Source organism: Podarcis liolepis, assembly GCF_965112155.1.
Source record: "Podarcis liolepis genome assembly, chromosome: 4".
NCBI lineage: Eukaryota > Metazoa > Chordata > Lepidosauria > Squamata > Lacertidae > Podarcis > Podarcis liolepis.
In genome coordinates, this window is record NC_139558.1 from 107154745 (window position 1) to 107181842 (window position 27098).

At 47.8% G+C, this 27098-nt stretch overlaps 2 protein-coding genes and 1 long non-coding RNA gene across 4 annotated transcripts in view; 2 read left to right on the forward strand and 1 right to left on the reverse strand.

Annotated features, from left to right (window-relative positions):
• LOC310705423 overlaps nucleotides 1–9366 on the reverse strand; it is a 138450-nt gene extending 129084 nt beyond the window's left edge. Inside the window, exon 1 of the long non-coding RNA XR_014525265.1 lies at nucleotides 9241–9366. This is a non-coding gene — a long non-coding RNA (uncharacterized lncRNA). The remainder of the gene's footprint in view (nucleotides 1–9240) is intronic.
• Nucleotides 1–27098, forward strand: part of LOC310705046 (uncharacterized protein) — a 162215-nt gene that overhangs the window by 41290 nt on the left and 93827 nt on the right. The window contains exon 1 of one of the 2 annotated variants that reach the window (XM_083499356.1): nucleotides 3373–4183. The exons of the other annotated variant lie outside the window; for it this stretch is intronic. Within the exon in view, the coding sequence (XP_083355482.1) occupies nucleotides 3782–4183 (402 nt within the window). The 5' untranslated portion in view covers nucleotides 3373–3781. Of the gene's footprint in view, nucleotides 1–3372; nucleotides 4184–27098 lie in introns of those variants that run through there. 2 annotated transcript variants of the gene reach the window in all.
• LOC310705211 (uncharacterized protein) lies at nucleotides 19276–26523 on the forward strand. The gene is made up of 2 exons (XM_083499774.1): nucleotides 19276–19551; nucleotides 25130–26523. The coding sequence occupies exons 1-2, from the start codon at nucleotides 19518–19520 to the stop codon at nucleotides 26512–26514; spliced, it is 1419 nt and encodes a 472-aa protein (XP_083355900.1). The 5' UTR covers nucleotides 19276–19517; the 3' UTR covers nucleotides 26515–26523.

Sequence of the window (27098 nt, forward strand, 5' to 3'; positions counted from 1 at the left end):
GCTCCCCTCCTCTTGTTCTGGTCCCTTTCTGGCAGGGAGTACACAGCCGCAGTGAATTCCTTTCCTGCCCTCTGCCTCAGGGTCTTACTGCCCACCCACTTCTGTTTTCGGTTGCTGTGTTTGCTCGGATTGGGCCAGCAATGGCCCATTTCCCTTGCTCAGCGTGTTTGCTTGGTGCAAGGTGACGCAGCTAGGAAGGACTCAGCAGGCAGACACGATCCTCTCCCCTTCCGTTGCTCAGCGCAGGCTGCAGCAGCGTCACCTCGCAGCAAGCAGACACGCTAAGCAAGGAGATTGGTGGCAGACAAAGGCAAGAAAGAGCAGGGAAATCCCCTGCCCTCCTGGCAAGCAGAGCAGAAAGGATCGTGTCCTGTGCGCAGGCTCCAGCCCACCCGGATCAGCTTCCGGCACCTAGGAGCGCAACCGACAGCTGCCTCCTCCTCCTCCTCTCCGTGCTCCGGTGCTGCTGCGTCCAGGGAAGCATTCTAGGGATGCGCATTCTAAATAGCAATGTAAATAGACGTTTCTGACCATCTCTTTCCCCTACCGGGGGGGGGGGAGGAAAGAGTGGGTGTGCTCTTCCCACGCTGGGGAGGACACGCAGCAAGCTTTAATTATGATTGCAAGTGAGTAGCAGCAGCAGCAGCAGCCCAGAGCTGGACGGACCCTCGGAGAGGGCCAGGGCCGTCTTTACCTGGGGGGGGGCAAGGGGTGGGGGCCAGGGGCTGCCACTGAAGCCGCCTAAGCTCTTAACCATCTACCTGTTAAGAAGTAATAAATCATGTTGATCAAGCTAGAAAAACAAAATACATATATACCCAGGTATTACTGAAATGTATACCTACTTTATCTCTAAAGGACTAGAGACTGGGTGTGCTCATTTACCAAAGATGCGCCGCGCCAGCGGCTGCGCTTGTCAAACGGTTGCAGGAATTTGTGTCTAGGTTAGGGGAGAGAGGGGTTGCCCCTCCAGCAGACATCATGCACATGCAGCCCACCCCCAAAATCAGCACCATCACTTTTGTGACTTATCCCCACAAAACACTTCATCGCAGTTTCTTCCTATCTATTCAAAGGGCCTCTGCTGCACGATACCAAATGTAAGAATTCACTAATCAATGTCTCTATGTACTGGCTCAGTGGGGAAACTTCAGAAATTCATCTAGACCTGTGAGCTCAGCTCCTCAGCAGCCCCTCTGCCTGAGCGATAATCCCTGGCCTCCTGAGACCTGAGTGCCAGAGAGGGAGCCATGCCAGAAAGGACAAACCCAGAGGAAGACAAAAGGGGGTGATGAACTTGGCTGGGAAACCGGGAAATGTCAAGATCTCTTTTGTGACACTCGCTGGGTGTTTGGTGGAGGGCAAGGGGAACCATGGGGCAGGGTCCAGGATGCCCAGATTACTGCCACCAGATGTAGGAGTGATGTATTTTTTGGGGGTGTAACCTGGGGATGAGCGGCTAATAAAACTTTGGGTTCTCTTTTGTTCCGGGCTTCCATCCTGTTCCACCTGGTGGCAGGTGGGAGTCCTGTCGCGACAGTCTTCAATCCAGACCAATTCGCTCTGCTCTTCCTGCCCGGTGTCCTTGTTTTTTGTCCAAGGGAGCCTCAGATTTCTCCCTTAACAATTCTCCACGGTGCCGTGCACTGAAATGAACTCAATCTGGGGGAATGGGCCGGTCTTTGCACCCTGGAGGGGGCTTGGACTCCCGAGCGCAGCCAAGCCTAGGATGGGGTCTGCGCAGAAATTGAGGGGTGGAGACCCCTGCGGGCAAGGAAAGGCAACCAGCGCTGGGCTTCCCTGGGCTTCCCCTTGACAAGCGCCTGGGAGGAGGGGCGGGGGGGGGGGGGGTCCAGCCCTGGGGGTCTCAAGGGAGAAATCCGAGGGCTCCCTTGGAGAAAAAGAAAGACACCAACCAGGATAACTTGGAGCAAAACAGCAGCCTGTAGGCTTGGCCTTTATTGATCTGTTGCAACAGGGGGCTCCCCTCACTTGCAGGAGAGGGGAGGGACCCAGAAAAATGGGGTGCAAGGCCTTATCAAGACTTTTGAAATTCCCCTCCTGTAGATCAAGCCCAGCCCCATTCCTCCCCTTCCTGAATTCTAGGAGGAGTTTCCTTCCTTCCTGCAAAGCCCTTTTCCCTGCAAACTCTTCCTCCGGTTTCTGGCCAAGGGAAGGAGATGCTCTGAGCCCCCAAAAGGATATCTGGGCATTGAGGGAGCCAGGGGGGCAGCTGCCCCCCCCCGAAATCGATAGAAAAAGAAGAATCTGAGGTTTTGCCAAGGTGGACTCGGCTTGGCAAGGGTTAAAGGGAACCGAGCTGCCTTCCTAGAGAGGCCAGGAAGCAAGGGGGGGCAGGTCCTCCAGAGCCAAGGCCCCCCCTCCCCAGTCCTTCCCTGCTTGGGTGTCTCTCTCTGGGATCTGGTGAGTCTCCTCTCTCTCTGGGATCTGGTGGGGGTCCCAGGGCTGCAGCAGGGGAGGGGGCCTGGGGGGGCTGATCTGCTCCTGCAGGGGGGACCCCAAGTCAGGGAGGAGAGGGTCCTGCCAGGGAGGGGCCAGGTCTGCCACACTCTCCTTCCTGCAGATCAGAGGATCCCAAACTCATTTGGCCTTCCGCCGCCCCTTCAGAAAAACAAGGACTCCCCCGAAATCTCCCTTCTTTAAACAAAGGAGTCCCTGAGACTTTAACTCGGTGTGACGTCGCTCAGCGTCACTGCAGAACAGAGGAAACATCTGCAAATGGTTTTCCAAAGCTGGACAAGGAGGTGGACTAGACACCCCCCCCCCATAAAACCAGGGATAAAGAGAGGGATCCCAGCCCAGAGTCTGGCTGCTGCATTGGGGACCAGTTTCCCAGTGTCTCCCAGGGCAGCTCCCCACGGAGACCACTGCAGCAATCCCCTCGCACCCAGAGCAGGGCATCCCAGGACCACATCCTCTCTCTCCCAAAGGGATTGTTGCTGGCAAAGCAGCCGGAAATGGGCGCTGCTACTCCCTGAGCCTCCAGGAACCTGGGCATCAATGGCTGTGCGTGTGTTAAGATATCTAAGAGAATAATAATAATAAATTAGCTGCCTAAATTCCAAAGGAGATATTTCAATGGTTGTGTGTGTGTTAAGCTATCTAATAGAATCATCATCAAACTACCCATCCTTTACTCTGAGTTTCAAGGGAGATGTCTTTGGCCCCGTCCACTTGGCCCTCAGGGGGTTGACTAGATACACACCTGGCCCTCAAGAGAAAGAAAAAGGGACCCCACCCCAGGAGTCTGTCTTGAGAGCGGCAGAGAGTCCAAGTGCAAGAAAAGGAGACAGAAGCAGGGGAGTGGGGGTGGGGGGGGAGAGCAACTCCTGAGGACCCCCGGATGAGGACCCCCACTAGAGCCAAGCATCCATTTTTCAAATGACTCCCTTGTCAGTCAGTTCTGACTTCATGCATTGACTGGAAGGCAGGAGCAACCAGGCTGACTCATCTCCCAGAAATCCCTTCAGTTGCCTCCACATTCTGCATTGCTAGAGGGCTGGAGACTTACTTCTTCTCCCCTTCCTCCTCCTCTTTCTTTTCAAAAAGGTATCTCATGGTTTGGGCTCTGGTACCGTCCAGTCCTGATTCCTGGCAAGACTCATCCATGCTTGTTCAGGGATCTGTTTCTTCTCCTGACCTACAAATTCTGTAACAGAACAATGTATTTGCTTTCTAGAGCTTCTCATTCAGACGGACAGAACTTGGCAGAAGACCAAAGGGTTCCTTCTGATCTCTGAGAGGCTTCAGGAGAGCCCAGATGGATGAGCAAGACCCAGCTGGCCCTGAAGCAGGAAGAGGCCATGCCAACCAAACTGGGAGCAGTGGGGGATTCTGGGAAAACTCTGGGCAGAAGATCCTGGGTGAGGAGGGCACCCTCCGCTCAGAGGTGCAGAGCCAGCAGGTGAGGCAGTTCTGCTTCCAGGAGGCCAAAGGACCCCGAGAGGTTTGCAGCCGACTCTACCACCTTTGCCACCAGTGGCTGAAGCCAGAAAGGCACACGAAAGCTGAGATGCTGGACCTGGTGATCTTGGAGCAGTTCCTGGCTGTCCTTCCACCAGAGATGGAGAGCTGGGTGAGGGAGTGTGGAGCGGAGACCAGTTCCCAGGCAGTGGCCCTGGCCGAAGGTTTCCTCCTGAGTCAGGCAGAGGAGAGGAAGCAGGTGAGAGAGACTTTCCTCTGGATACTATCTTCACCAGAGCCAGGGCCTTTTCGGATGTGGCTGTGACTTTTGGTTATTAGCCGTGACCCCCGCTAATTGATTTACGAACCTCGATTAGCGATATATGGCTGCCCGGTCCGGCGCGCTTCCCTCAGCTGCGCCACTCAGTCACGGCTCAGCAGAGTTTCACACAGCGGTGTAGAACTGTCACCAGCTTGATTCAGCTTCCAGACAAATACACAGAGTCCAGTTCGTCTATTTACAGCATTTATTCCAACATTCCCCCCAGGGATTTCCTGGGCTCCTCTCCGCCATTACAGGCTACGTCTTTTCCCCACGGAACACAGAGTGGGACTGGCAATCTTTGCCTCAAGCTCCTCCCGAGCTTCCAAAAGTGACGTCAGAATGCTGAGGCACCATGGGAACAACTTAACCAGTTAAGTTCCAACTCCCACACCCCCTTTTGCATCACATTCTGACAAGACCCTCTGAGTTCAACACCTTCCCCTTTGCCTTGTGCCCCTCCCCGGCATCTTTCCCAGGCACCTGTTGAACCCCTTCAACACTCCCAGAATCACACTGTGCGACACTTTTCCACGCCCCTGTGACCTGATACCCTACTGACCCATTAAGGCCAGCAGTTGTGTCTCCTCCGTCAGACTCTTCCCCCTCTGACTTGACAACCCTTCCGTGAGCTTTCTCCATTACCGGAGATGAAGCCTCACACCTGGACACTCCTTTCACAACCCTTGGAGATGCCCAAACCTGCCCTGAACCCTGACCCTGGATCTGGTCCCCATCACCGGGATCTGAACCCTGATTCTGGACCTTATCCCCATCACTGGGTTCAGCCACAGCCTCCCTTCTCCCTTGAGAAGACTTTGCACCCGTCACCTGGTGACGTATTTCCTTTTCCTTGAAAAACTTCTCCAGAGCAGACCCAGTAAACTGTGACCCTCGGTCGCTCTTGAACCCTTGCACCCTGGTGGAGAACCTTAGTTCCACCTCCGCAACCCAATCTTGGAACAGTTGCGCCACCTCCCCCTGTGATTTGAGAGAGAAACACCAGCCAGCCTGGCTGTGGTTACCTGTCAGCGACAGCACATACCTGGTCCCACCCAGACTCTCAGACCTCTTGGGTCCTGACAGATCTGTGTGAACAAGCTCAAAGGGCTCTTTGGCTACCCTCCCAAACCCGGGAAAACCAAGCACCTTTGCATCTTTGCATGCCCTGCACCCTTGGGACCTCCTCCCACATTTCCGGAGCTTGTACCCTTTTGTGCACCTGTGCAACTTTTGCACATCTTTGGGAACCATAGCACACTGCGCCTGTGCTTTTTCAGCATTCCCACCACCCTCCATAGGTGACTCCAGAACAAAGAAATTGTTCTTGCTCTTCGCCATGTTGACCCGTTGTCGCCCCCCTCTGAAAATGGAACAGGTGTCATTTTCAAAGCACATTTTTGAACCCCTGCTTCGTTAGAGCAGATACAGATAACTGACAACTATTCAGTCCCGGCACAACGCAGATCTCTAGCTCCTCCTGTGAAGGAGAGAAAAAACACGTTAGCCAATAAAACAATTGTTCCTGTTGAAAACAGCCCTGCAGTTCCGCAGCTTGCCTATCAGGTGCTGCCTGATAGCAGAAACCAAAACACCCAGCGTGTCATCGCGTCCTGGCTGGAGTTGTTTTTCACAGTTGCCAATAGAAGCAACAAACGTCCCGCTGCCTCAGTCCTTGGCAGCGTCCGAAAACCGCAACATCCTGCGTTGCTCTGAAGACTGGACTTATCTCAGAGTTCCCAGACAACTCTGCAGCACGTATCTCCCGCTGCAGCAGATGGCTGGCCTTGAAGCCTGTAGCAATGACGAACTCCAGTGGAAAAATACTGCTCCGGGGCTCCTCCCAGCTGGCCTCCTTCTCCTTCTTCCGGAAAAGCACTCCTTGCCAGCTACGCCCCTCTGAACCTCCACTTCATTCCAGCACGTACAGTGGAAAACTTTAAACGTGCCTTTGGAAACCTTCCGCCCCCCCGACCTGCTCAGCAGCACTCCTTGTGGCTAAAGCATCAGGGACAGGGGCTCCAGCCATCTTTAGGCTTTTGTAGTCCTTCTCCAGGGCTCTGGCCTCCTGCTGAAGCTTCACAGCAAACACAGCAGTACATTTCCAAGTGCCAATAGTCCCTTTGCCCCCCCTCTGGGGCCCACAGCCTTTCCCAGCTGTGCACCGGCTCTCACGTAGGTGATCAGCGCCATCTTGTCTTTCTGTTCTGAAGCAGCCATCTCCCGGCCCTTGCTTTCCGCCTCCAGCCTCACAAACACCCTGGAGCGCTGAACGGCCTCTGGCTTCCTGGCACCCAGAACAGTAGACTTCAGATCAGCAGCCAGGTTGCCCAACTTCTTAAAGTGAGCCTCCCACAGTCCTCCAAGACCTGGCAGCCTGCCATCCTCTTCCGTTCTCCCAGGGGCCCCAAGCTGTACTCACAAGATCACCAGCTCATCCAGCACCCGTCCGGAGAAACGATTCCCTGCTGCTCTCAGCTCCTTGGCTCCACAGCAGTCCTCTGCGTTTTTCAGCCAGCCGTTTTTTTTTTTTAGCTCCGCAGCTCTCCTTGCCTCTTACTCGACACCGCAGATCAAAGCTCCCGGCAGTATCTTCCGTGACAGTTTTACAAGCGGTGATTTAGGGTCATCCATAACCTGTGACTTTTGGTTATTAGCCGTGACCCCCGCTAATTGATTTACGAACCTCGATTAGCGATATATGGCTGCCCGGTCCGGCGCGCTTCCCTCAGCTGCGCCACTCAGTCATGGCTCAGCAGAGTTTCACACAGCGGTGTAGAACTGTCACCAGCTTGATTCAGCTTCCAGACAAATACACAGAGTCCAGTTCGTCTATTTACAGCATTTATTCCAACATTCCCCCCAGGGATTTCCTGGGCTCCTCTCCGCCATTACAGGCTACGTCTTTTCCCCACGGAACACAGAGTGGGACTGGCAATCTTTGCCTCAAGCTCCTCCCGAGCTTCCAAAAGTGACGTCAGAATGCTGAGGCACCATGGGAACAACTTAACCAGTTAAGTTCCAACTCCCACAGTGGCTCCGGTCTGGTGGAACGCTCTCTCACAAGAGACCAGGGCACTGCGGGATTTGACATCTTTCCTCAGAGCATGCAAGACAGAGCTGTTCCGCCAGGCCTTCAGGGTTCAGAGTTCAGTCTGATTCTTTTCTTTCAGTGCAAGAATAAGCATTAAAGAGGCTTCCTAGCCTGCTCACACCTCCTTTATAAGACCAGTGGTAACAGTAGTTGGCCCTAGCGAATATTAACCACTCTCATTTTTACTTGACTTGATCATGGATGGAGGACTTGACCTGGCATGTGTAACAGAGACTTGGTTGGATGAAGCAGATGGGCCTGTTCTTGCCGCTGCTTGTCCACCAGGTTTCTCTTACGCACAGCAACCCAGGTCACGTGGGCGGGGAGGGGGGGTTGCAGTGATTTTTAGGAAGTCATTAGTTTGCACCAGGCGTCCTATTGGGAAGACCCAGTTCTCTGAGTGCATGTTCTGGAAGTTGGGCAATAGGGGCAGTACAGGATTCCTTTTGGTGTACCGACCTCCCCGCTGCACCAAGGATTCCCTGCCCGAGCTGCTTCAGGTCGTGGCGGATGTTCTCCTGGAGACACCTAGCTTGGTTGTCCTAGGGGATTTTAACATCCATGCCGACACGACCTTACAAGGGGCCGCTCGGGACTTCGTGGAAAGCATGGCCTCCATGGGGCTGTCCCTGAATAAGTCTGGCCCAACCCATAGTCATGGACATGCCTTGGACCTGGTGTTTACCTCTATGGATGTTGGTGATCTGACACTAAGTAAAAGCAAAACAAAAGAAGTGCCATGGTCAGATCACTTCCTGGTGCAACTTGACTTCTCCGCGACCCTTCCTCTCTGCAGGGAGGTGGGACCAATTCGGATGGTCCGCCCCCGCCACTTAATGGATCCAAATGGTTTCCAGAGAGTGGTAGGGGATGCTTTAAACCACTTCTTTAAAAACCATCTTTAGATGCGGCCACGATGGCCAACTATCGCCCAGTCTCAAATCTTCCATTCTTGGGCAAGGTGACTGAGCGAGTGGTTGCCGAACAACTCCAGGCACGCCTGGAAGAAGCGGACCATTTGGATCCCTTCCAGTCGGGATTCAGGCCTCATCACGGGACTGAAACTGCCTTGGTCGCACTGGTTGATAATCTCTGGCGGGCTAGGGACAAAGGTGAAAGCTGTTTCCTAGTTCTGCTGGATCTCTCAGCGGCGTTTGATACCATCGACCATAACATCCTTCTGGACCGTCTTGAGGGGCTGGGAGCTGGGGGCACTGTTATACAGTGGTTCCGCTCCTTCCTCCTGGGCCGTGTTCAGAAAGTGGTGGTGGGGGGTGAGTGTTCAGACCCCTGGGCTCTCACTTGTGGGGTGCCTCAGGTTTCCGTCCTCTCCCCCATGCTTTTCAACTTGCAGCCGCCGGGAGAGATCATCAGGAGGTTTGGGCTGGGTGTTCATCAGTATGCAGATGATACCCAGCTCTACCTCTCTTTTAAATCAGAACCAGTGAAGGCAGTGAAGGTCCTGTGTGAGTGCCTGGAGGCGGTTGGAGGTTGGATGGCGGCTAACAGATTGAGGTTGAATCCTGACAAGACAGAAGTACTGTTTCTGGGGGACAGGAGGCGGGCAGGTGTGGAGGATTCCCTGGTCCTGAATGGGGTAACTGTGCCCCTGAAGGACCAGGTGCGCAGCCTGGGAGTCATTTTGGACTCACAGCTGTCCATGGAGGCACAGGTTAAATCCGTGTCCAGGGCAGCTGTGTACCAGCTCCATCTGGTACGCAGGCTGAGACCCTATTTGCCTGCGGACTGCCTCCCCAGAGTGGTGCATGCTCTGGTTATCTCCCGCTTGGAGTACTGCAATGCACTCTACGTGGGGCTACCTTTGAAGGTGACCCGGAAACTACAACTAATCCAGAATGCAGCAGCCACACTGGTGACTGGGGGCGGCCGCCGAGACCACATAACACCAGTCTTGAAAGAACTACATTGGCTCCCAGTACGTTTCTGAGCACAATTCAAAGTGTTGGTGCTGACCTTTAAAGCCTTAAACGGCCTCGGTCTAGTATATCTGAACGAGTGTCTCCACCCCCATCGTTCTACCCAGACACTGAGGTCCAGCTCCGAAGGCCTTCTGGCGGTTCCCTCACTGCGAGAAGCCAAGCTACAGGGAACCAGGCAGAGGGCCTTCTCAGTAGTGGCGCCCTCCCTGTGGAATGCCCTCCCACCAGATGTCAAAGAGAAGAACAACTACCAGACTTTTAGAAGACATCTGAAAGCAGCCCTGTTTAGGGAAGTTTTTAATGTTTGATGTATCACAGTATTTTAATATTCTTTTGGAAGCCGCCCAGAGTGGCTGGGGAAACCCAGCCAGATGGGCGGGGTATAAATAATAAATTATTATTATTATTATTATTATTATTATTATTATTATTATTATACCAGTGGACTGCCGTCTGTCCAGATTTTAATTTGTTTTGAACTAATTTTAAGAAGTATTTTAATTAATCGATTGCCTGTTCTTTGTATACTGTGTTAGATTTATGATGTTAGCCGCCAAAAGATTGGCTCCGACCAGGGAGGGTGGGGTACAAATAAAAAATTATTATTATTATTATTATTAGGGGCTCCAAAGAGGATGGAGAACATCCCACAATGCTCTGCTGATGGCCCATGCTTTTTCTGGGAAGGCATCCATGGAATGAGATCTCACACCCTTAAAGTTTTTTACTTTTCCATTATCTTTCTGCTATTTCTTGTCATTCATTCTCTGTTTTGAATCCTTGTTGCTCTTTCAGGAAAAGGATCGTTTTGAGGAAATGGACATGGATTCCTGTGAGGCAGAGAGGCCTCCGTTGGACACCAGAGAGAGGCCACCGGGTAAGGAAGAAGGCGGTTTTTCTCCATTTGGTCTCATTCTGTTGGTTTCCCATATAATCTCTGGGTTCTTTTCATCAAGTTTTTTTTTTTGGGGGGGGGGAGTTGGGAGGAAGGGTCTAGAGAATGAGAATGTATTTCTGCATGACTAACATATGAAGTGGGCACAAATGTCCAAATGCTCTCAGCAGGTAAGGCTTTCTGAAAGGCCCATCTGTAGATAGAGATGCCCTGTTTCCCCTGTGAGAGACATGGGCACGCCTGGCATCCTGCTTACCTGTTTTCTCTTTCAGGAGACAGAATGATGCCAGCAAGACCTCCTGATCCGTCTTTTCATGGGAGCAGAAGGGAAGCAGCGTCTGTGGAACCAGATCAGGTCAGGGGAAGCTGCCTTGTGGGGACAGAGGCTGAGGGATGGAGCAATGTCATGGACTGGTTGGGCACAGAGGAATGGTGGGAGGAAGCAGCCGGGGAACCAGGAAGGGAAGATGTCTCAGCCCAAGGAGTGGAGGTGGAGGAAGAATGAGCAGTGAAAGGGAGAAGAGGGAGAAGTCTGGGAAGAGGAGGTGTCAGAAGCTGAAGGGGCAACAGGGCATGGGGTCTGGGAGACTCTGTTGCAGAATGCAGTGCAGAATCAGAGGCAGAAGAGGAAGGAAGCGAGTGGGAGAGGAAGGTCGAGAGGCAGAGGTGAGTCAGGAGAAGGAGGAACCACCGATGGCTCCCTCTCCTTCTGCCAGAAGCCACCCTCCCTGCTTGTCTCTCAGAGCCAGGAGATGGCTGACAATGGAGGAGCAAAGGCAGGCTGCACACTGGCGCACTGTTGGATCGCTTGCCAGAAACCCCAGAGAGGAGGGGACTTGGCCTCCATATTGAGTTTTTCTGTGCCTTCGCTTCCATTGGTGACAACCATCTTGGGGTTTTCTTTTCTAGCAAATCTTTATATCTTATCCAAACATTAAACAATGCTTTTCTAACAATATGATTTTTAAACGCTTTATGTGCTTTGACCTTATCGTACCACAAATATGCATGCCAGCCAAATACATTATTGAAAGCTTCTAGATCCAACACGTCAGTGTTTTCAAGAAGCAGCCATTCTCTCAGCCAACAAAAAGCAGCTGATTCATAATAAAGTTTAAGGTCTGGCAGGGCAAATCCGCCTCTTTCTTTAGCATCAGTTAATATCTTAAATTTTATTCCAGGCTTCTTGCCCTGCCAAAGAAATATCTTTCTGCCACTTCTTGAAACAATCCATCTTATCCAAAATTTGTAATGTTTGAAACAAAAACAGCATCCTTGGCAGCACATTCATTTTTATCACAGCAATTCGGCCTAACAATGATAACTTCAAATTTGTCCATATTTCTAAATCCTTTTTCACTTCAATCTAACATTTTTCATAATTATCCTTAACTAAATTCACATTTTTGGCAGTCATGTTAACCCCTAAATATTTCACTTTCTTAACCAGTGTTAGTCCTGTCTCCTCCTGAAACTTCTCTCTCTCATTCACAGTTAAGTTTTTCTCTAAAACCTTAGTTTTCGTCTTATTCAGCTTAAAACCTGCTACCTGTCCGAATTCTTGAATCAGTTCCAATACCCTTTTAGTACTGGATTCTGGCTCCTGTAAGGTCAATACTAAATCATCAGCAAATGCTTTCAGTTTGTACTGTTTAGCTCCCACTTGTATACCTTTAACCTCTTGGTCCTTTCTTATGATGTTTAACAAAACCTCAAGGACCAATATAAAAAGCAATGGAGAAATTGGGCAGCCTTGCTGTGTCCCTTTCTCAATCTTAAACTCTTCTGTCACTACATTGTTCACAATTAATTTTGCCTTTTGTTCTGAATAAATTGCACCTATACCATTTTCAAACCCTTGACCTACCCCCATCCCCTGTAGATTCTTCTTCATAAAACTCCAAGAAATATTGTCAAAGGCTTTCTCCGCGTCCACAAATATCAAAACCGCCTTAGTGTTGATATTCACTTGTAGTTTTTCTAGAATGTTAATTATATTCCTCATGTTATCAGACAGATGTCTGCCCGGGAGAAAGCCCGCTTGGTCTTTATGGATTTCTTCTACTAACACCTTTTTTAATCTTTTAGCCAAAATATCTGCAAAAATTTTGTAATCCACATTAAGCAACGATATGGGGCGGTAGTTCTTGAGCTGTGTCTTTTCAGTCTCTGTTTTCGGTATAAGTGTTATGTACCGTATTTTTCGCTCCATTGGACGCACTTTCCCCCCCTTAAAAAGTAAGGGGAAATGTCTGTGCGTCTTATGGAGCAGAGTCAGGAAGAGCCGCTGCCGCCGACAAGCTCTGCGCAGCTCTCCCTTTAAAGCAAGAGCTGCGTAGAGTGTGTCTGCGGCTCTGGCTGGGTTTACAGGGAGGCGGGAGGCGGGACTGCCGTCTTTCCCTCCTTCCGGCTCATTGTAAAGCCAGCGAGAGCCGCGGCTGCTGAGCTGAGCCGGGGAGGAGGGAGGGAAGGGGATTCCGTTGGTCCCTCCCCCCTCCGTGGCTCGCTTTCAAGCAGGAAAGTGGGAGGGGAGCAGCTTACACTCGTGTAAGCAGCTCCTCTCCCACTTTCCTGCTTCAGAGCAACCACGGAAGAGGTCCTCCTCGCTGCTCGAGGCTGCAGCAGATTCCCTCTTCCCGGGCTCCCTTTGAAGCAGGAAAGTGGGAGGGGAGCAGCTTACACTCGTGTAAGCAGCTCCTCTCCCACTTTCCTGCTTCAAAGCAGAGGGAATCCCCTCCGTAGCTTGCTTTGAAGCAGGGTGCGGGAGTTCAGTGGGGCAAGAGGGCAGGAAATAGATGCCGGGCAGGAAGACTTTGACCACTGGAAAGTCCACCTCAGCCTCCTCAGATTTCCACTGAGACAGCCAGGCATGGCCCTAAGAGCTGGAAACTTGCATGGGCTGTTTATTTAAAGACAAAAACATGCACTCATGTGAAAGAAATCCTCCCAGGTTCCTGGACACAACCCACACTTGATATTCACACAGGTTACATGGATGGCATTGGCAGTTGGAGGAGCAGCATGGTTAAAGAGCAAGTCCTGGTTTCAAGCTGAAGATCAGCTCTTTCGTGGTGGCATCAAACAACCCTTTGGCTGCAAGGGGAATTCCTCCCTCCCTTAATTCAGGATGCTACAGTTTACAGATGATGTCTCTGCCTGCCCTTTCCCCTGAGCTGTAAAAGCACCTTCAAGAGGGTGATGGGAGGTGACACAGTCATCTTCCAGATGTGCAAAGAACCACCCTCTTGACACTAAAAGTGACAGCAGGCCTCACGCCCAGATCAGAAGCATAAATGGGAACCTAGGAAGCTGCCTGATAAGGAGTTGGATCCACTACTCCATCTAGCTTAGTAACGTCAACACTGACTGGTAGCAGTTTGCCAGAGTTTCAGGCCTGGAGAAGCCGGGGATTGAGCATGTGGTGTTCTGCATGCAAAGCCACTGAGGTTACAGCTGTTCCCTTTAAAAACAAAGATTGTAGTCCCCATGGTTCTGAAGAAAGGGCTAATTTAAAGAGGAACAGAGGGACCTTCCCTGTACCACGTCAGGACCCCTGAGCCCATTGAGTTCAGTCTTGTCTTCACTGATGGGCAGAGGCTCACCTGGGTTTCAGGAGACCCACCCTCAGCCCTACCCGGAGAAGCTTTCAAGGACTGGACTTGGGATCTTCTCCATGCTCTGCCCATTGAGCTGTGATGGCTCCCTCCCCTCCTCCTCTGCAGGAGGCCTATCTCGGCCTGTCATTATAATGTATATATGTCAAGGGCTTTGAGATGCATATAAAATCAGGCACAACATTATTAACTGGACTTAGATAAGCCATGGTTCCCCTTCCTTCCCTCCTCTGAGGCTGACTTTAAAGCAGCAAAGCGGACTGGAGCCACCCGCTTTCCTCCTTTAAATAGTTTAGTACAACATTTGATTCAGAATATTTTTTTTCATGTTTTCCTCCTCTAAAAACTAGGTGCGCCCTATGGTCAGGTGCGCCCTATGGAGCGAAAAATACGGTAAGCCTCTTTCCACGACTCTGGTGCCTTTCTCCCTTCCAATATTTCATTGCAGACTTCCTTCAATGGTTGTATTAACCATTCTTTCAAGGATGTGTAATATCTTGAAGTCAAACCATCTGGTCCTGGAGATTTACCTAATTGCATATTCTGGATGGCCCCTTCCACCTCCTGATCCGTTATTTTACAATTCAACATTAGCTGTTTTTCCTGAGAGATTTTGTGTAATCCATTTATTTTCAAAAATCGATCAATGTCCATTTCTTTCTGCTTCTCCTGTATATAAAGTTGTTTGAAATACCTCTGAAAACACTTCCTTATCTCCACTGGGTTCTGTATATTCTTTCCTTCCACTTCCAAATTCGTAATAGTATTGAGTTTTTGTCTTTTTTTATTTGCCAGGCCAACAATTTTCCACACTTATTTGCCGATTCAAATGTCTTTTGCCTCATCTGTTTAATCTTCCATTCTATTTCCTGATTCATCAGCTTCGCATATTGTACTTGATATAACGGTATCTCTTTCAGAATCTCCTGTGACTTTGGTTTTGCTCTCAGTTTCTTCTCTCCTTCCTTTATCTTTCCCAGGATTTTATCCTTTTTTTCATTCTGAGTTCTTTTCTTAATTGCGTTCCGTTGTATTAGGAATCCTCTCATAACCGCTTTGCTTGCGTCCCAAATTGCTCTTTTTTCCACTGTGGTATTCATGTTTATCTCAAAATAGTCTCTTAGAGTTTTTTGGGCCTTCTTGGTCACCTCTTCATTCCTAAACAGAGTGTCGTTCATCTTCCATCTAAAGGAACCAATTGGCGTCAATTTCATTTCCATCTTCACCGCATTATGGTCAGAACAAGTTTTGGGGCAAATCTCCACTTTGCTGATCTTCGGAGCCAATCCCCTGGTTACCCAGATTTGGTCAATTCTTGTCCATTTCATTTTAGCCTCAGAGAAGAAAGTTCCCTCTCTTCCCAGAGGGTTCTTCATTCTCCAAATGTCAACTAAGTCCATATTTTCAGTCATGTCAAAAAAAGTTTTTGGTAGTCTACCATCATTGGTGACTACCTGTCTCTGTGCGTTATCCATATTTGTAGACACCACTCCATTCATATCTCCCATCAAGATCATATTATAGTCCATGTAATCCATCAGAGTCTCATGTAACTTCTTAAAGAATTCCGATTTTCCTTCGTTTGGTGCATAAATACCTACAATCAAGAATTTCTCTCCTTGTGATTGAATTTCAATTGCTACAAATCTTCCTTGATCATCTTTAAATAAGAATTTCAGTGATAGGCCTTCTGGCCTCTTCTTATAGTCAGCATGACCTTGACAGAAGACATAACAGAACCACTTTAACCCAGCTGTACTCAGGCTGTGAGGCCTGGGTCCTTGTGCCAAAGGCCAAGCTCAGAAAGGGTGCCCCTAGGTCCCAAAAGATGATTTTCTGTGGGTATGAGCCAGGGTCCAAGGGGTGGAGATTTGCCTATCCAACAGGCAATCAGTCCAGGATTCTGCTCAGCAGCAGTGCTGAGTTCTGTGAGTAGAATGGATGGACACGCATACATGGGAACCCTGATCTTCTTTCAGAGAGTCTACAAGACTCTGCTGATGAGGAAGAGGTAGAGGTTGAACCTGCTGGTGAGGCACAGAGTCCTGACCCAGAGCAGGTAGAGGGAAGAATTTCTCCTAAAGCTGTGAAGCTTGAACAGAGAAGTGCTCCTTCCTCACCCACAGGTTCAGCTGAGAAGTCTAAACGGCGCAGTAAGTCAGAGGGGGAGCTCTCTGAGGCCAAGGACGTTCTAGCTGGTCCTAGTGGGTCTGAGGGGGTACCTGAAATTGAGTTGAGATGTTCAGCTCGCACAACGAAAGGTAAGCCTCCTGACAGGTTTGCAGTCACAAGTGTGTGGGTTGGCATGGCACAGTGTGAACCCGAGAGTTTTGAGGGTGTTCAGAAACTGCCTCAGGAAGAAGCCAGGAAATGGCATGAGGCAATGCAGAAGGAGATGAGCTCAATGGAGTCTCTAGGTGTGTTCTCCCTCACAACGTTGCCAGTGGGGAAACAGGCTGTGAGCAGCCGCTGGGTTTACCGTCTTAAACCCACAGCAACAGGGGAACCACAATACAAGGCTAGACTAGTAGCCAGAGGCTTCACTCAGCAAAAGGGGCTGCATTATACTGAGGTATACGCTCCTACTTCCAGAAGTGAAACTCTGCACATGCTCTTAGCAATTGCTACACAAAGAGTTTTTCAGGTGAATCACTTTGATGTGGATGTGGCCTATTTGAACTCAGAGCTCCAGGAGGATCTGTACATGCTTCCTCCTCCAGCGTTTGAGGGCAATGAGCCGAATACTGTATGGAAGTTTCACAAGTCCATTTATGGCTTAAAGCCTTAGAGAAGCTAGGTTTCAAGAAGAGTCTGAATGAAGCATTAGAGAAGCTAGGTTTCAAGAAGAGTCTTGCTGACAGCTGCCTGTACCTTAAAGGGTCAGGAGAGTCACAGGAAATGGTGTTGATCTTTTTTGATGACATCATTCACATCTCAGGGGCAAACAAACAGGTGCAGAAGTTTGCCAAAGAGCTTGGAAAACGGTTTCAGCTCAAGAACCTGGGTGCAGTAAGGATCTACTTAGGTGTTCAGATAGACAGGACTGAAGATGGAAGCTTCTTGCTCAGTCAGAAAGGCAAGATTGAGCAGTTGCTTGAGAAGTTCAGAATGTCTGATTGTGCAGGGGTTAGGGCACCCATGGAGACAAGCTACGTGAAAGACAGTCGGCTAGCAGAACGCATTGAGTGCGAGAACGCTGAGCTCTTCCAGTCCGCTCTGGGTAGTCTGTTGTATCCGTCCCAGTGGAGCAGGCCGGACATTGCTTTTGCTACCAATCTGCTCAGTAGGGAAGCATCAAAGCCCAGTGTAAATGCCTGGCATGGTATCAAGCGGGTGCTGCGTTACCTGCAGGATACCAAGGACTTCAGTCTCAAGCTGTCAGCTGCAGGTGAGACGGCGCTTACTTGCTGGGGAGATAGCGACGGGGTGAATCTGGATGACAGGAAGTCCGTATCTGTGATAGTAATAAACCTTGGGGACTCTCTAGTTGGGTGGAAGTCCTAGAACAGGGGTCTGCAACCTTTAAGACAAAAAGAGCCACTTGGACCCGTTTCCGAAAAAACAACAACAACTGGGAGCCGCAAAAACATTGCAACATTTAAAACAAATATAACACTACATATATTGTTTCTGGCCTTAATGCTATATATACAGGATCGTGCAGTCAGCTGTCAATCTCAAGAAAAAAGGACAAATTAATAGCTAATTAAAATATTTAATTTACAACCAGGTAACCAGGTTAATGGGACTTTTGCTCCTGAACCTCAGTGCTCAGTGTCTGCACATCAGGGCTGTAAGACGTCACCTTCATTTTCACACAGGCTTGCAAGCTGTCATCTGTGAGGCGTGATCGGTGCTTGTTTTTAATATAGTTCATGTTGGAGAAGACCTGCTCACATACATATGTGGAAGAGACCACAAGGGCCATCGAGTCCAACCCCCTGCCAAGCAGGAAACACCATCAAAGCACTCCTGACATATGGTTGTCAAGCCTCTGCTTAAAGACCTCCAAAGAAGGAGACTCCACCACACTCCTTGGCAGCAATTCACCAAACTTTCACCCGCTTAAGTTTAAAAAGGGGCTTCAAGCAACTAAAAAGGGGCTTCAGGCAACTAACTCCACGTGGAATTCCACGCGACCGCGACTGCATAATCAATGCCACAAAATGCCAAAGAAAATTAACCAGGGCCCCAGTGAACCATAAATCATAATCAGTGCCTGATGTAAATAATAATTAATAATGAGGGCCCAATGTCATCCTCATCATTACAAAAATAATCCCTCACTTCGTGCCGCCCAGCCTCCCAAGAAAAAAACCCCACTTCAAACGGTCACAAAGCACAAATTCCACGCGACCGCGACTTGCTATGCCCAATAATCAATGCCCCAAAATGCCATAGAAAATTAATCAGGGCCCCAGTGTACCATAAATCATAATCAGTGCCTGATGTAAATAATAATTAATAATGAGGCATTCGTCATTATAAAAATACCGTATTTTTCGCCCCATAGGACGCTCCGTCCCATAGGACGCACCTAGTTTTTTTGGGGGGAAATAAAGGGAAAAAAATTTCCCTTTATTCCCCCCCCAAAAGCAGGTCGGGGAAACCGAACCAGGTCGAGGAACAGCGGGATGGCGGCGCTTCGCCTCCCTGCTGTCCCCCGAGCTTGTGGGGCTGGCCGATGCCTGTGGGGCGGCAGGCTGCTATCCGCAGCGTGGGGAGCCTTGCCGGGAAGTCCGGCAAGGCTCCCCACGCTGCGGATGTCTGCCTGGCAAGGGGGGCGCTCTGCTTTAGGGCGCCCCACCCGCCGGGCGGCAGGCTGCTATCCGCAGCGTGGGAAGCCTTGCCGGGAAGTCCGGCAAGGCTCCCCACGCTGCGGATGTCTGCCTGGCAAGGGGGGCGCTCTGCTTTAGGGCGCCCCGCCCGCCGGGCGGCAGGCTGCTATCCGCAGCATGGGAAGCCTTGCCGGGAAGTCCGGCAAGGCTCCCCACGCTGCGGATGTCTGCCTGGCAAGGGGGGCGCTCTGCTTTAGGGCGCCCCGCCCACCGGGCAGCAGGCTGCTATCCGCAGCGTGGGAAGCCTTGCCGGGACCTCCGGCAAGGCTCCCCACGCTGCGGATGTCTGCCTGGCGAGGGGGCGCTCTTCTTTACGGCGCCCCGCCCGCCGGGCGGCAGGCTGGTCACCTCCACCCCTCGCCTCCTCCCCTCGCCACCGCCCCGGAGCCGCAGCAAAGGCTTTAAAGAGCCGCATGCGGCTCTGGAGCCGCAGGTTGCCGACCCCCGTCCTAGAAGCAAAGTCTCATTGCGCTGTCCTCTACTGAGGGTGAGTCGGAATTGTGCAGGGAACTGGAGTTCTATAGATGCCTGGTGCAAGAGATCTATGGGGATTGTTGCCTGCCCATCACTGTTTGGGAAGACAATCAACCCTGTCTGAAGTTGGCAGAATCTGGGCAGTTGAAGGCCAGAACCAAGCATCTAGACATATGTTTCCAGAATGCGTGTCAAAGTGTCAATCCTATTGAAAGCAATCTTATTGAAACAACACAGCAATTAAGAGGAAGGAAAGAACAGAGCATTGTGTAGTAGATCATATTTCTGCTGTCTCAGAAGAGGACATTTCCTTTTTCTTTTAGGGTCCAGTGTGCTTTGAAGATGTTGCTGTTTGTTTCACGGACGAGGAGTGGGCATTACTGGATCCTGACCAGAGAGCTCTGCATAAGGACGTCATGGAGGAGAATCGTGGGATCGTGGCCTCTCTTGGTAAGGCTCTCTGTGGGATCGTCCTATCTGCCTGGATATTCAAAAAATACCTCTGTGTGACAAGCCTCATACATTTCCACATAGCTCAACAGTGCCCAATACAACACCTGGGAACCTAACACTCCCACAATAAACCTTGAACAGCAAATTCCAGTTTTTTCTGTGAACCATCTTCCTCCAGTTCTGCCGTTTTATACCACGGTTGGGTGTCTGAACTTCCCAGGCATCTTAAATGTCAGCTTCAGTGTTGGTATCTGAAGAAGTGTGCATGCACACGAAAGCTCATACTAATAACAAACTCAGTTGGTTTCTAAGGTGCTACTGGAAGGAATTTTTTTTATTTAGCTTCAGAGTTGTGCGGAAAGATAAGTAGCTTCTGTCAAGTTTTCTGTTTTTGTTTTTGCTGCTGTCAGTCTTGGGTTGACCAGAGAGACGACTGACATGGGAGATGGAGGGGATGCCATGACTGGGCCAAACAAAATCCGTCCCAGAGAAGAGCCAGGCTTATTGAATCTCAGGTAGTAGTAGAAATAATAATAATAATAATAATAATAATAATAATAATAATAATAATGATTTTTATTTTTACTCTGTCCATCTGGCTGGGTTGCCCCAGCTGCTCTGGGCGGCTTCCAACACATATAAAAACATGAAACATTAATAATAACAATCTGTCCCCATATAAAAAGTACATTAACTTTAAAATGAGCAACTTACACTAGTGGCCAAAATTGTGGAAACCTTTTGGAGAAAGTGTATTTCAGAGCTTTGATACCTCATGACACCACTTTTTTGGGAGTAATAGCATAAAACTACATATCAATGGAAAAATAATTTAATGAAGAATGTAATGATTTTCTTCTGTCATGCAGGCCCAGTCTCTCCATTCTTCGATCATCACTTGCTGTTCTGCACCTTTTCCTGCCTTTACCAGTCTGATTTTGGAGTGACTGAGTCTCTTATACCTCTTCAAAAATATAGACCAGCTTTGGTTAAGTTTCCCCCAATCTTTCTTCTATTTTCTTCGTACCTGTAGCCTTGTTCACTTAATAGTACGATTTTACATCTCTTTCTGGGTAACTAGTCAACTCTTTGTACCATTTTTTCATTTTATTAAGTTTTACAAACTCACCAAATGAAAGAACCAAAAAGACCAACCAAATTGATAGCTTGACTGGTGTCATGTACCACCTGTATATCTTTTTCATAATATTCTCTCTTAAGGCATTACATGCCGTGAATTTCATACCTGTGGTCCACAGCTGTTCCCAGTCAGCAAACATAATGTTATGTCCAACATCCTGTGCTCATTTTTTTAATATAATATTTATTAATATTTTAAAAACGGACATAGAGCTACACAATACAATTCACAAAAATCATAAGTAACAGTCTAAAAAATATAAAAGAGTAAAAAAAAACACATAGAAAAAGTGAATATATATATAAAAAAAGAAATGACAATAGCTATATATAAAAAGAAAACAGAAAAAGTTTAAAATTAACTCCATCTTTCAATCATCCCAAGGGATTCCTGATTCTCAAAACATCAATCAAGTCCATATTGTCGGTCAATTCAAAAAAGGTTTTTAGTAGTCTGCCATCTTTGGTAACTACCTGTCTCTGTGACTTATCCATGTTTGTTTATACCGCCCCATTCATATCTCCCATCAAAACGATGTTATAGTCCATATAGTCCAATAGTGTCTCATGCAACTTCTTATAAAATGTAGATTTCCCCTCATTCGGTGCATAAACACCTACTATCAAAATTTTTTCTCCTTGTGTTTGAATTTCAATTGCTATGAATCTTCCTTGATCATCTTTGAAAACAAATTTCGGTGACAGGCTCTCTTTTGCATAAATGACCACTCCTCGCTTTTTAACATTGTCCGATGAGATAAATTCTTGGCCCAACCTTTTGTTAGTCAATATTTTCCTCTGTAGCCTTGTCACATGTGTTTCCTGTAAACAAATTAAGTCCAATTGTTCCTTTTTAAGTATATGAAAGACCTTTTTCCTTTTCTCCGGGGAATTAAATCCGTGAATATTCCAACTTAATAGTTGCAGAGACATGATGTATTTAAATTTACTCTCCTCCAACTGCTCCCAATAGTCCCTCTTGACTTCCAGTATCACTTTCTTTGTCTTGTCCACTCCCAAAAGTGGTAGTCCTTTGTCTAGTAATCCTGGTGGTAAGGCTCTAAGCTCTCCTTCCGCTCCTTTTTGCAGGTCTTCTTGGTGGTCTCTCAAAAAAAATTCCTTCTCCTCCACTGATCTTATTTTAAACTTCTTGCCTTTAAAGCTAAAAGATAGGCCTTGAGGGAATTCCCACCTGAAAATAATTCTGTTTCCTCTCAGCAAAGTCACCAGGTCTCCGTAATTGGAGCTGAGTTCCAGAAGATGTTTCGGGATGTCCTTAAATATTTCTACTCTTGACTCTTGCATTATCAAGGTATTCTGATAGTGCAGACTCAGTATTTTATCTCGCTCCTCTTTAGATCGAAGAGTAATCAAACAGTCTCTCACTCTGTTCTTTCTCCCTCCTTTCCCAAGTCTAAAGGCGTTTATTATTTTGAAGTCTTGCTTGTCCTCCAATTTCCAAAAGTCTGCAAATTCCTGTGTCAAATAGTCACTCAAGCTATCTTTCTCAAGTTCAGGTACCGCCCTGACCCTCAAATTGGTCTGTTTTTCCTTCAACTCAATCATAGACAGAAGTTCCTGATGGTCCCCAAGCTGTTTGCTTATCGGCGCTATCCTTTCTTCTACGGCAGCTGCTTTTTCTGTTGCTTCCTGGGCCGTCTTTTGGTTTAATTCTGACTGTTGCAGTAATTTTTCTATTGAATCTGTATTAGAATTCACCTTCTGCCCCAAATTGTTAATACTTGTAGTATTCTGGTCAATTTTATTTGTTGCTTTAGCAACTTGATTACTTGATTTGTCCAAAGTTTCATAAATCTTATTTTAAACAGAAGTAAATCCTTCTTCTGTCATCCCTTTTGACCCAGCTTGCACTGGGTCTTCCCCTTGTGGCACAGGAGGGCCAGAGGCAGATGCCCTACGATGCTGCAGTATTGCACTGGTCGGTTGGTGTCTCACTTTGCCTGATCTTGTTACCTTTTCATCCGATTTTGTTTGCTTTTCATCCATGGCACTTTATCTGGAAGTCAAGGTCGCTCCCACAGTCAGACTTGTTTTGCTGTCGGGCTTTCCCAAGCTGGTACTAGATGGAAAATTTCCCAGCCAGTTGTAACAATTTCAATAAGCCTCTAGGGGGACACAGTAATAGTCAGTAATAATGCAACAAAATGTCTTGCCAAACTTTCAAAAGCCCCCTTCAGCAGAACAAATAACAGTTTTAACAGTTTCAAAGTGTCTCACTTGCAGGGTTAACTGTCAGCAAGTTACATTGTTCATAGAGAGTGCTGTTCTCAATGCAACAAATCTATTCAGTCTTGGCAGTCTGTTCCCAGGAATTGAGAGGTGGTCTTGTGTCTCTTCCTTTCTCTTTTAAATTTTTAAATAGGCAAAAGAAATACTGTCCCTTCTTCCCTCCCTCTCTTTCATTTTAGGGAGGGAGTTCCTTAGTTAGACATTTAGGATTTAAATCTTTTTAACACTCCTCGCCCGGTATTTGGCTTGGACGGTCTTTCCTTTGATCTTTATACAAACCAGAAGGTGGACTTCCTCTTTGCACCTTCCCGCTTCAGTACCAAATTTTACTTTAATTTTCCTTAAGCTTTCAGTCTTAATGCTTGACCTACTCACGGGTTGTTGTTTGACAGCCGAATTGTCAGAGGAAAAAAGGTCAGCGCTCTCCGGCAACAGCTGAGCAGCTTCACTCCACGGAAGTAGCGATCGACTCTCAGCACCGCGCCACCCCCGTTCCGCTCCGGAACCCCTCACGGGGTCCCTTTGCAAATTGGGGAGGCGCTTTCGGTGCCCGCCGAGTCCCACGGCCACAGGCTTCACCCGCCTGTGGTTTCTGACAGGGTCCCCACTTCACCGTAGCGGTAAGACCAGGTTTCCGCGGAGCTTCTCCCTCCGAGCTAGAAGGAGACCGCCATTGCCGTTGGCGCCGCCTCCGGAATTCTCATTTTCAAGTAAGTTTTATATCTTATCCAGACATTAAACAATTCATAATTGTGAATTCATAATAGAGTTTAAGGTCTGGCAGGGCAAATCCCCCTCTTTCTTTTGCATCAGTTAGTATTTTAAATTTAATTCTGGGCTTCTTGCCCTGCCAGACGAATCTAGAAATGTCTCTCTGCCACTTCTTGAAACAGTCCATCTTGTCCAAAATTTGTAATGATTGAAACAGAAACAACATCCTTGGCAGTACATTCATCTTTATAACAGCAATTCGACCCAACAAGGAAAGCTTCAGATTTGACCATATTTCTAAATCCTTTTTAACATCCGACCAACATTTCTCATAATTGTCTTTAAATAAGTTCCCATTTTTAGCTGTCATATTAATCCCCAAGTATTTCACCTTCTTAACCACTGTTAAACCTGTCTCATTCTGAAACCTCTCTTTCTCAATCATTGTTAAATTTTTCTCAAGGACTTTAGTTTTTAACTTGTTCAACTTAAATCCTGCCACATGACCAAACTCTTGGATCAGTTCTAATACTCTTTTATTACTAGATTCTGGCTCCTGTAGTGTCAATACTAAGTCATCTGCAAAAGCTTTCAATTTATATTGTTTAGCTCCGACCGTTATACCCTTATTCAAATGGTCCCTTCTAATCATAATTAACAGAACCTCCAGGACCGAAATAAAAAGTAGTGGGGAAATTGGGCAGCCTTGTCGTGTCCCTAATAGTACGATTTTACATCTCTTTCTGGGTAACTAGTCAACTCTTTGTACCTTTTATTTTATTTTATTACGTTTTACAAACTCACCAAATGAAAACCAAAAAGACCAACCAAATTGATAGCATTCCCATAATACACTGACAAAAGTCAACCTAAGCAAGTTGTGCTTCCCTTTTCGGGTCATATGTCTATAACCTTTGATAGAATACAGATAATTGAACAAACTTTGTTGCACTGCATTCTTGATTAAATTATCTTTCCATTGCTATATAATATTATGGTATTACAGTCATACCTCGGGTTACAGTTGCTTAAGGTTGCGTGTTTTCAGGTTGTGCACTACGCCGAACCTGGAAGTACCGGAATGGCTTACTTCCAGGTTTCAGTGCTTGTACATGCGGAGAACCACCAAATTATGACCCACACATGCGCAGATGCAACACTGCAGGTTGCGAACGCTGTGGATTGCGAACATGTCTCCCACACGGATCATGTTTGCAACCCGAGCATCCACTGTACTCCAAAAGAAGTGGTGTTATGAGCCATCAAACATCTGAAATGCACTTTTTTCTGAAAGGCTTTCACAATTTTACCACTACAGTATATCAAAGAAAATAACATTCAACAACCCATCAGAATCTAATAAGAAATATGTTGGTTAATGACAAACCACAAAGGTAACGAGCACACACCCAACTCCCTTCAGTTCTTCTTCATTTGTTCCCGAGGCTCTAATCCCTTTTTGTCTCCGTTGCAGATTGTGATGAATTGGAAATCGAGAACAAAGGTGAACACGACAAAATCCCCAGAGAGGAGAAGCCATGGAAAAATTTGGAGTGTGGAGACAGCTGCACTCAGAGCTCCAATCTGACTAAGCATCAGAGAATTCATACAGGAGACAAACCCTATCAGTGCATGGAATGTGGGAAGAGCTTCAGTTGGAGCTCCAATCTCACTAAGCATCAGAGAATTCATACAGGGGAGAAACCCTATCAGTGTGTGGAATGTGGAAAGAGCTTCAGTCAGAGCTCCCATCTCACTAAGCATCAGAGAATTCATACAGGGGAGAAACCCTATCAGTGCATGGAATGTGGAAAGAGCTTCAGTCACAGCCAAAGTCTGAATTCCCATCAAAGAATTCATACAGGGGAGAAACCCTATCAGTGCATGGAATGTGGAAAGAGCTTCAGTCACAGCCAAAGTCTGAATTCCCATCAAAGACTTCATACAGGGGAGAAACCCTATCAGTGTGGGGAATGTGGAAAGAAATTCATTAGAAGCTCCAGTCTCACTTCCCATCAGAGAATTCATACAGGAGAGAAACTCTATCCGTGCATGGAATGTGGAAAGTGCTTCAGGAAGAGCTCCCATCTCACTTCCCATCAGAGAATTCATACAGGGGAGAAACCCTATCAGTGTGGGGAATGTGGAAAGAACTTCAGTCAGAGCTCCCATCTCAATAAGCATCAGAGAATTCATACAGGGGAGAAACCCTATCAGTGTGGGGAATGTGGAAAGCGCTTCAGTCATAAGAGTGTTCTCACTTCTCACCAGAGAATTCATACAGGGGAGAAACCCTATCAGTGTGGGGAATGTGGAAAGAGCTTCAGTCACAGCTCTGCTGTCACTAAGCATCAGAAACTTCATACAGGGGAGAAACCCTATCAGTGCATGGAATGTGAAAAGAGCTTCACTGATGACTCCTCTCTCACTTCCCATCGAAGAATTCATACAGGAGAGAAACCCTATCAGTGTGTGGAATGTGGAAAGAGCTTCAGTCAGAGCTCCAATCTCAATAAGCATCAGAGAATTCATACAGGGGAGAAACCCTATCAGTGTGGGGAATGTGGAAAGAGCTTCAGTCATAAGAGTGCTCTCACTTCCCATCGAAGAATACATACAGGGGAGAAACCCTATCAGTGCATGGAATGTGGAAAGAGCTTCACTGATGACTCCTCTCTCACTTCCCATAAGAAAATTCATGTAGGGGAGAAACCCTATCAGTGCATGGAATGCGGAAAGAGCTTCGCTTATATCTCCAAACTCACTTCCCATCAGAGAATTCATACAGGGGAGAAACCCTATCAGTGTGGGGAACGTGGAAAGAGCTTCAGTCACAAGAGTGATCTCACTTCACATTGAAGAATTCATACAGGTGAGAAAACCTATCAGTGCATGGAATGTGGAAAGAGCTTCACTGATGACTCCTCTCTCACTTCCCATCAGAGAATTCATACAGGGGAGAAACCCTATCAGTGTGTGGAATGTGGAAAGAACTTCAGTCAGGGCTCCAATCTCAATAAGCATCAGAGAATTCATACAGGAGAGAAACCCTCTCAGTGTGTGGAATGTGGAAAGATATTCAGTCACAACTCCTCTCTCACTTCCCATCAAAGAATTCATACAAAGGTCGGAAAAATATTTCATTCTGTAGCTTTAGGAGCCAGGCAAATCTCTTCCTTTTTAACCAGGCCTTTGGCTGACTGACATCTAAGGCCCTTTTAAAATGTGGTGCGGAGTTGAGTTACTGATGTGTATTTTGTGTTTTTATGTTGTTTTTATGTTGTAACTGTCCTGAGACATGTGGGGACAGGAGTCAACATTTAGAGACCAAGGAGTTTTTGCCCCCCAATAGTATATTTGAGGGTCCCCCCCCCAGTTGATAGGCAATGCCATTCCAATGCCCTTTATGCATCATGTGATTGATTATGCAAGGCAGGCCTTAC

Bases quoted from the DNA above. Each gene is read 5' to 3' on its own strand.
- LOC310705211 (XM_083499774.1), top strand. From the start codon at position 19,518: ATGGAGGAGAATCGTGGGATCGTGGCCTCTCTTG. The intron at 19,552-25,129 runs GTAAGGCTCTCT...TCTCCGTTGCAG, and splicing joins TGGGATCGTGGCCTCTCTTG to ATTGTGATGAATTGGAAATC.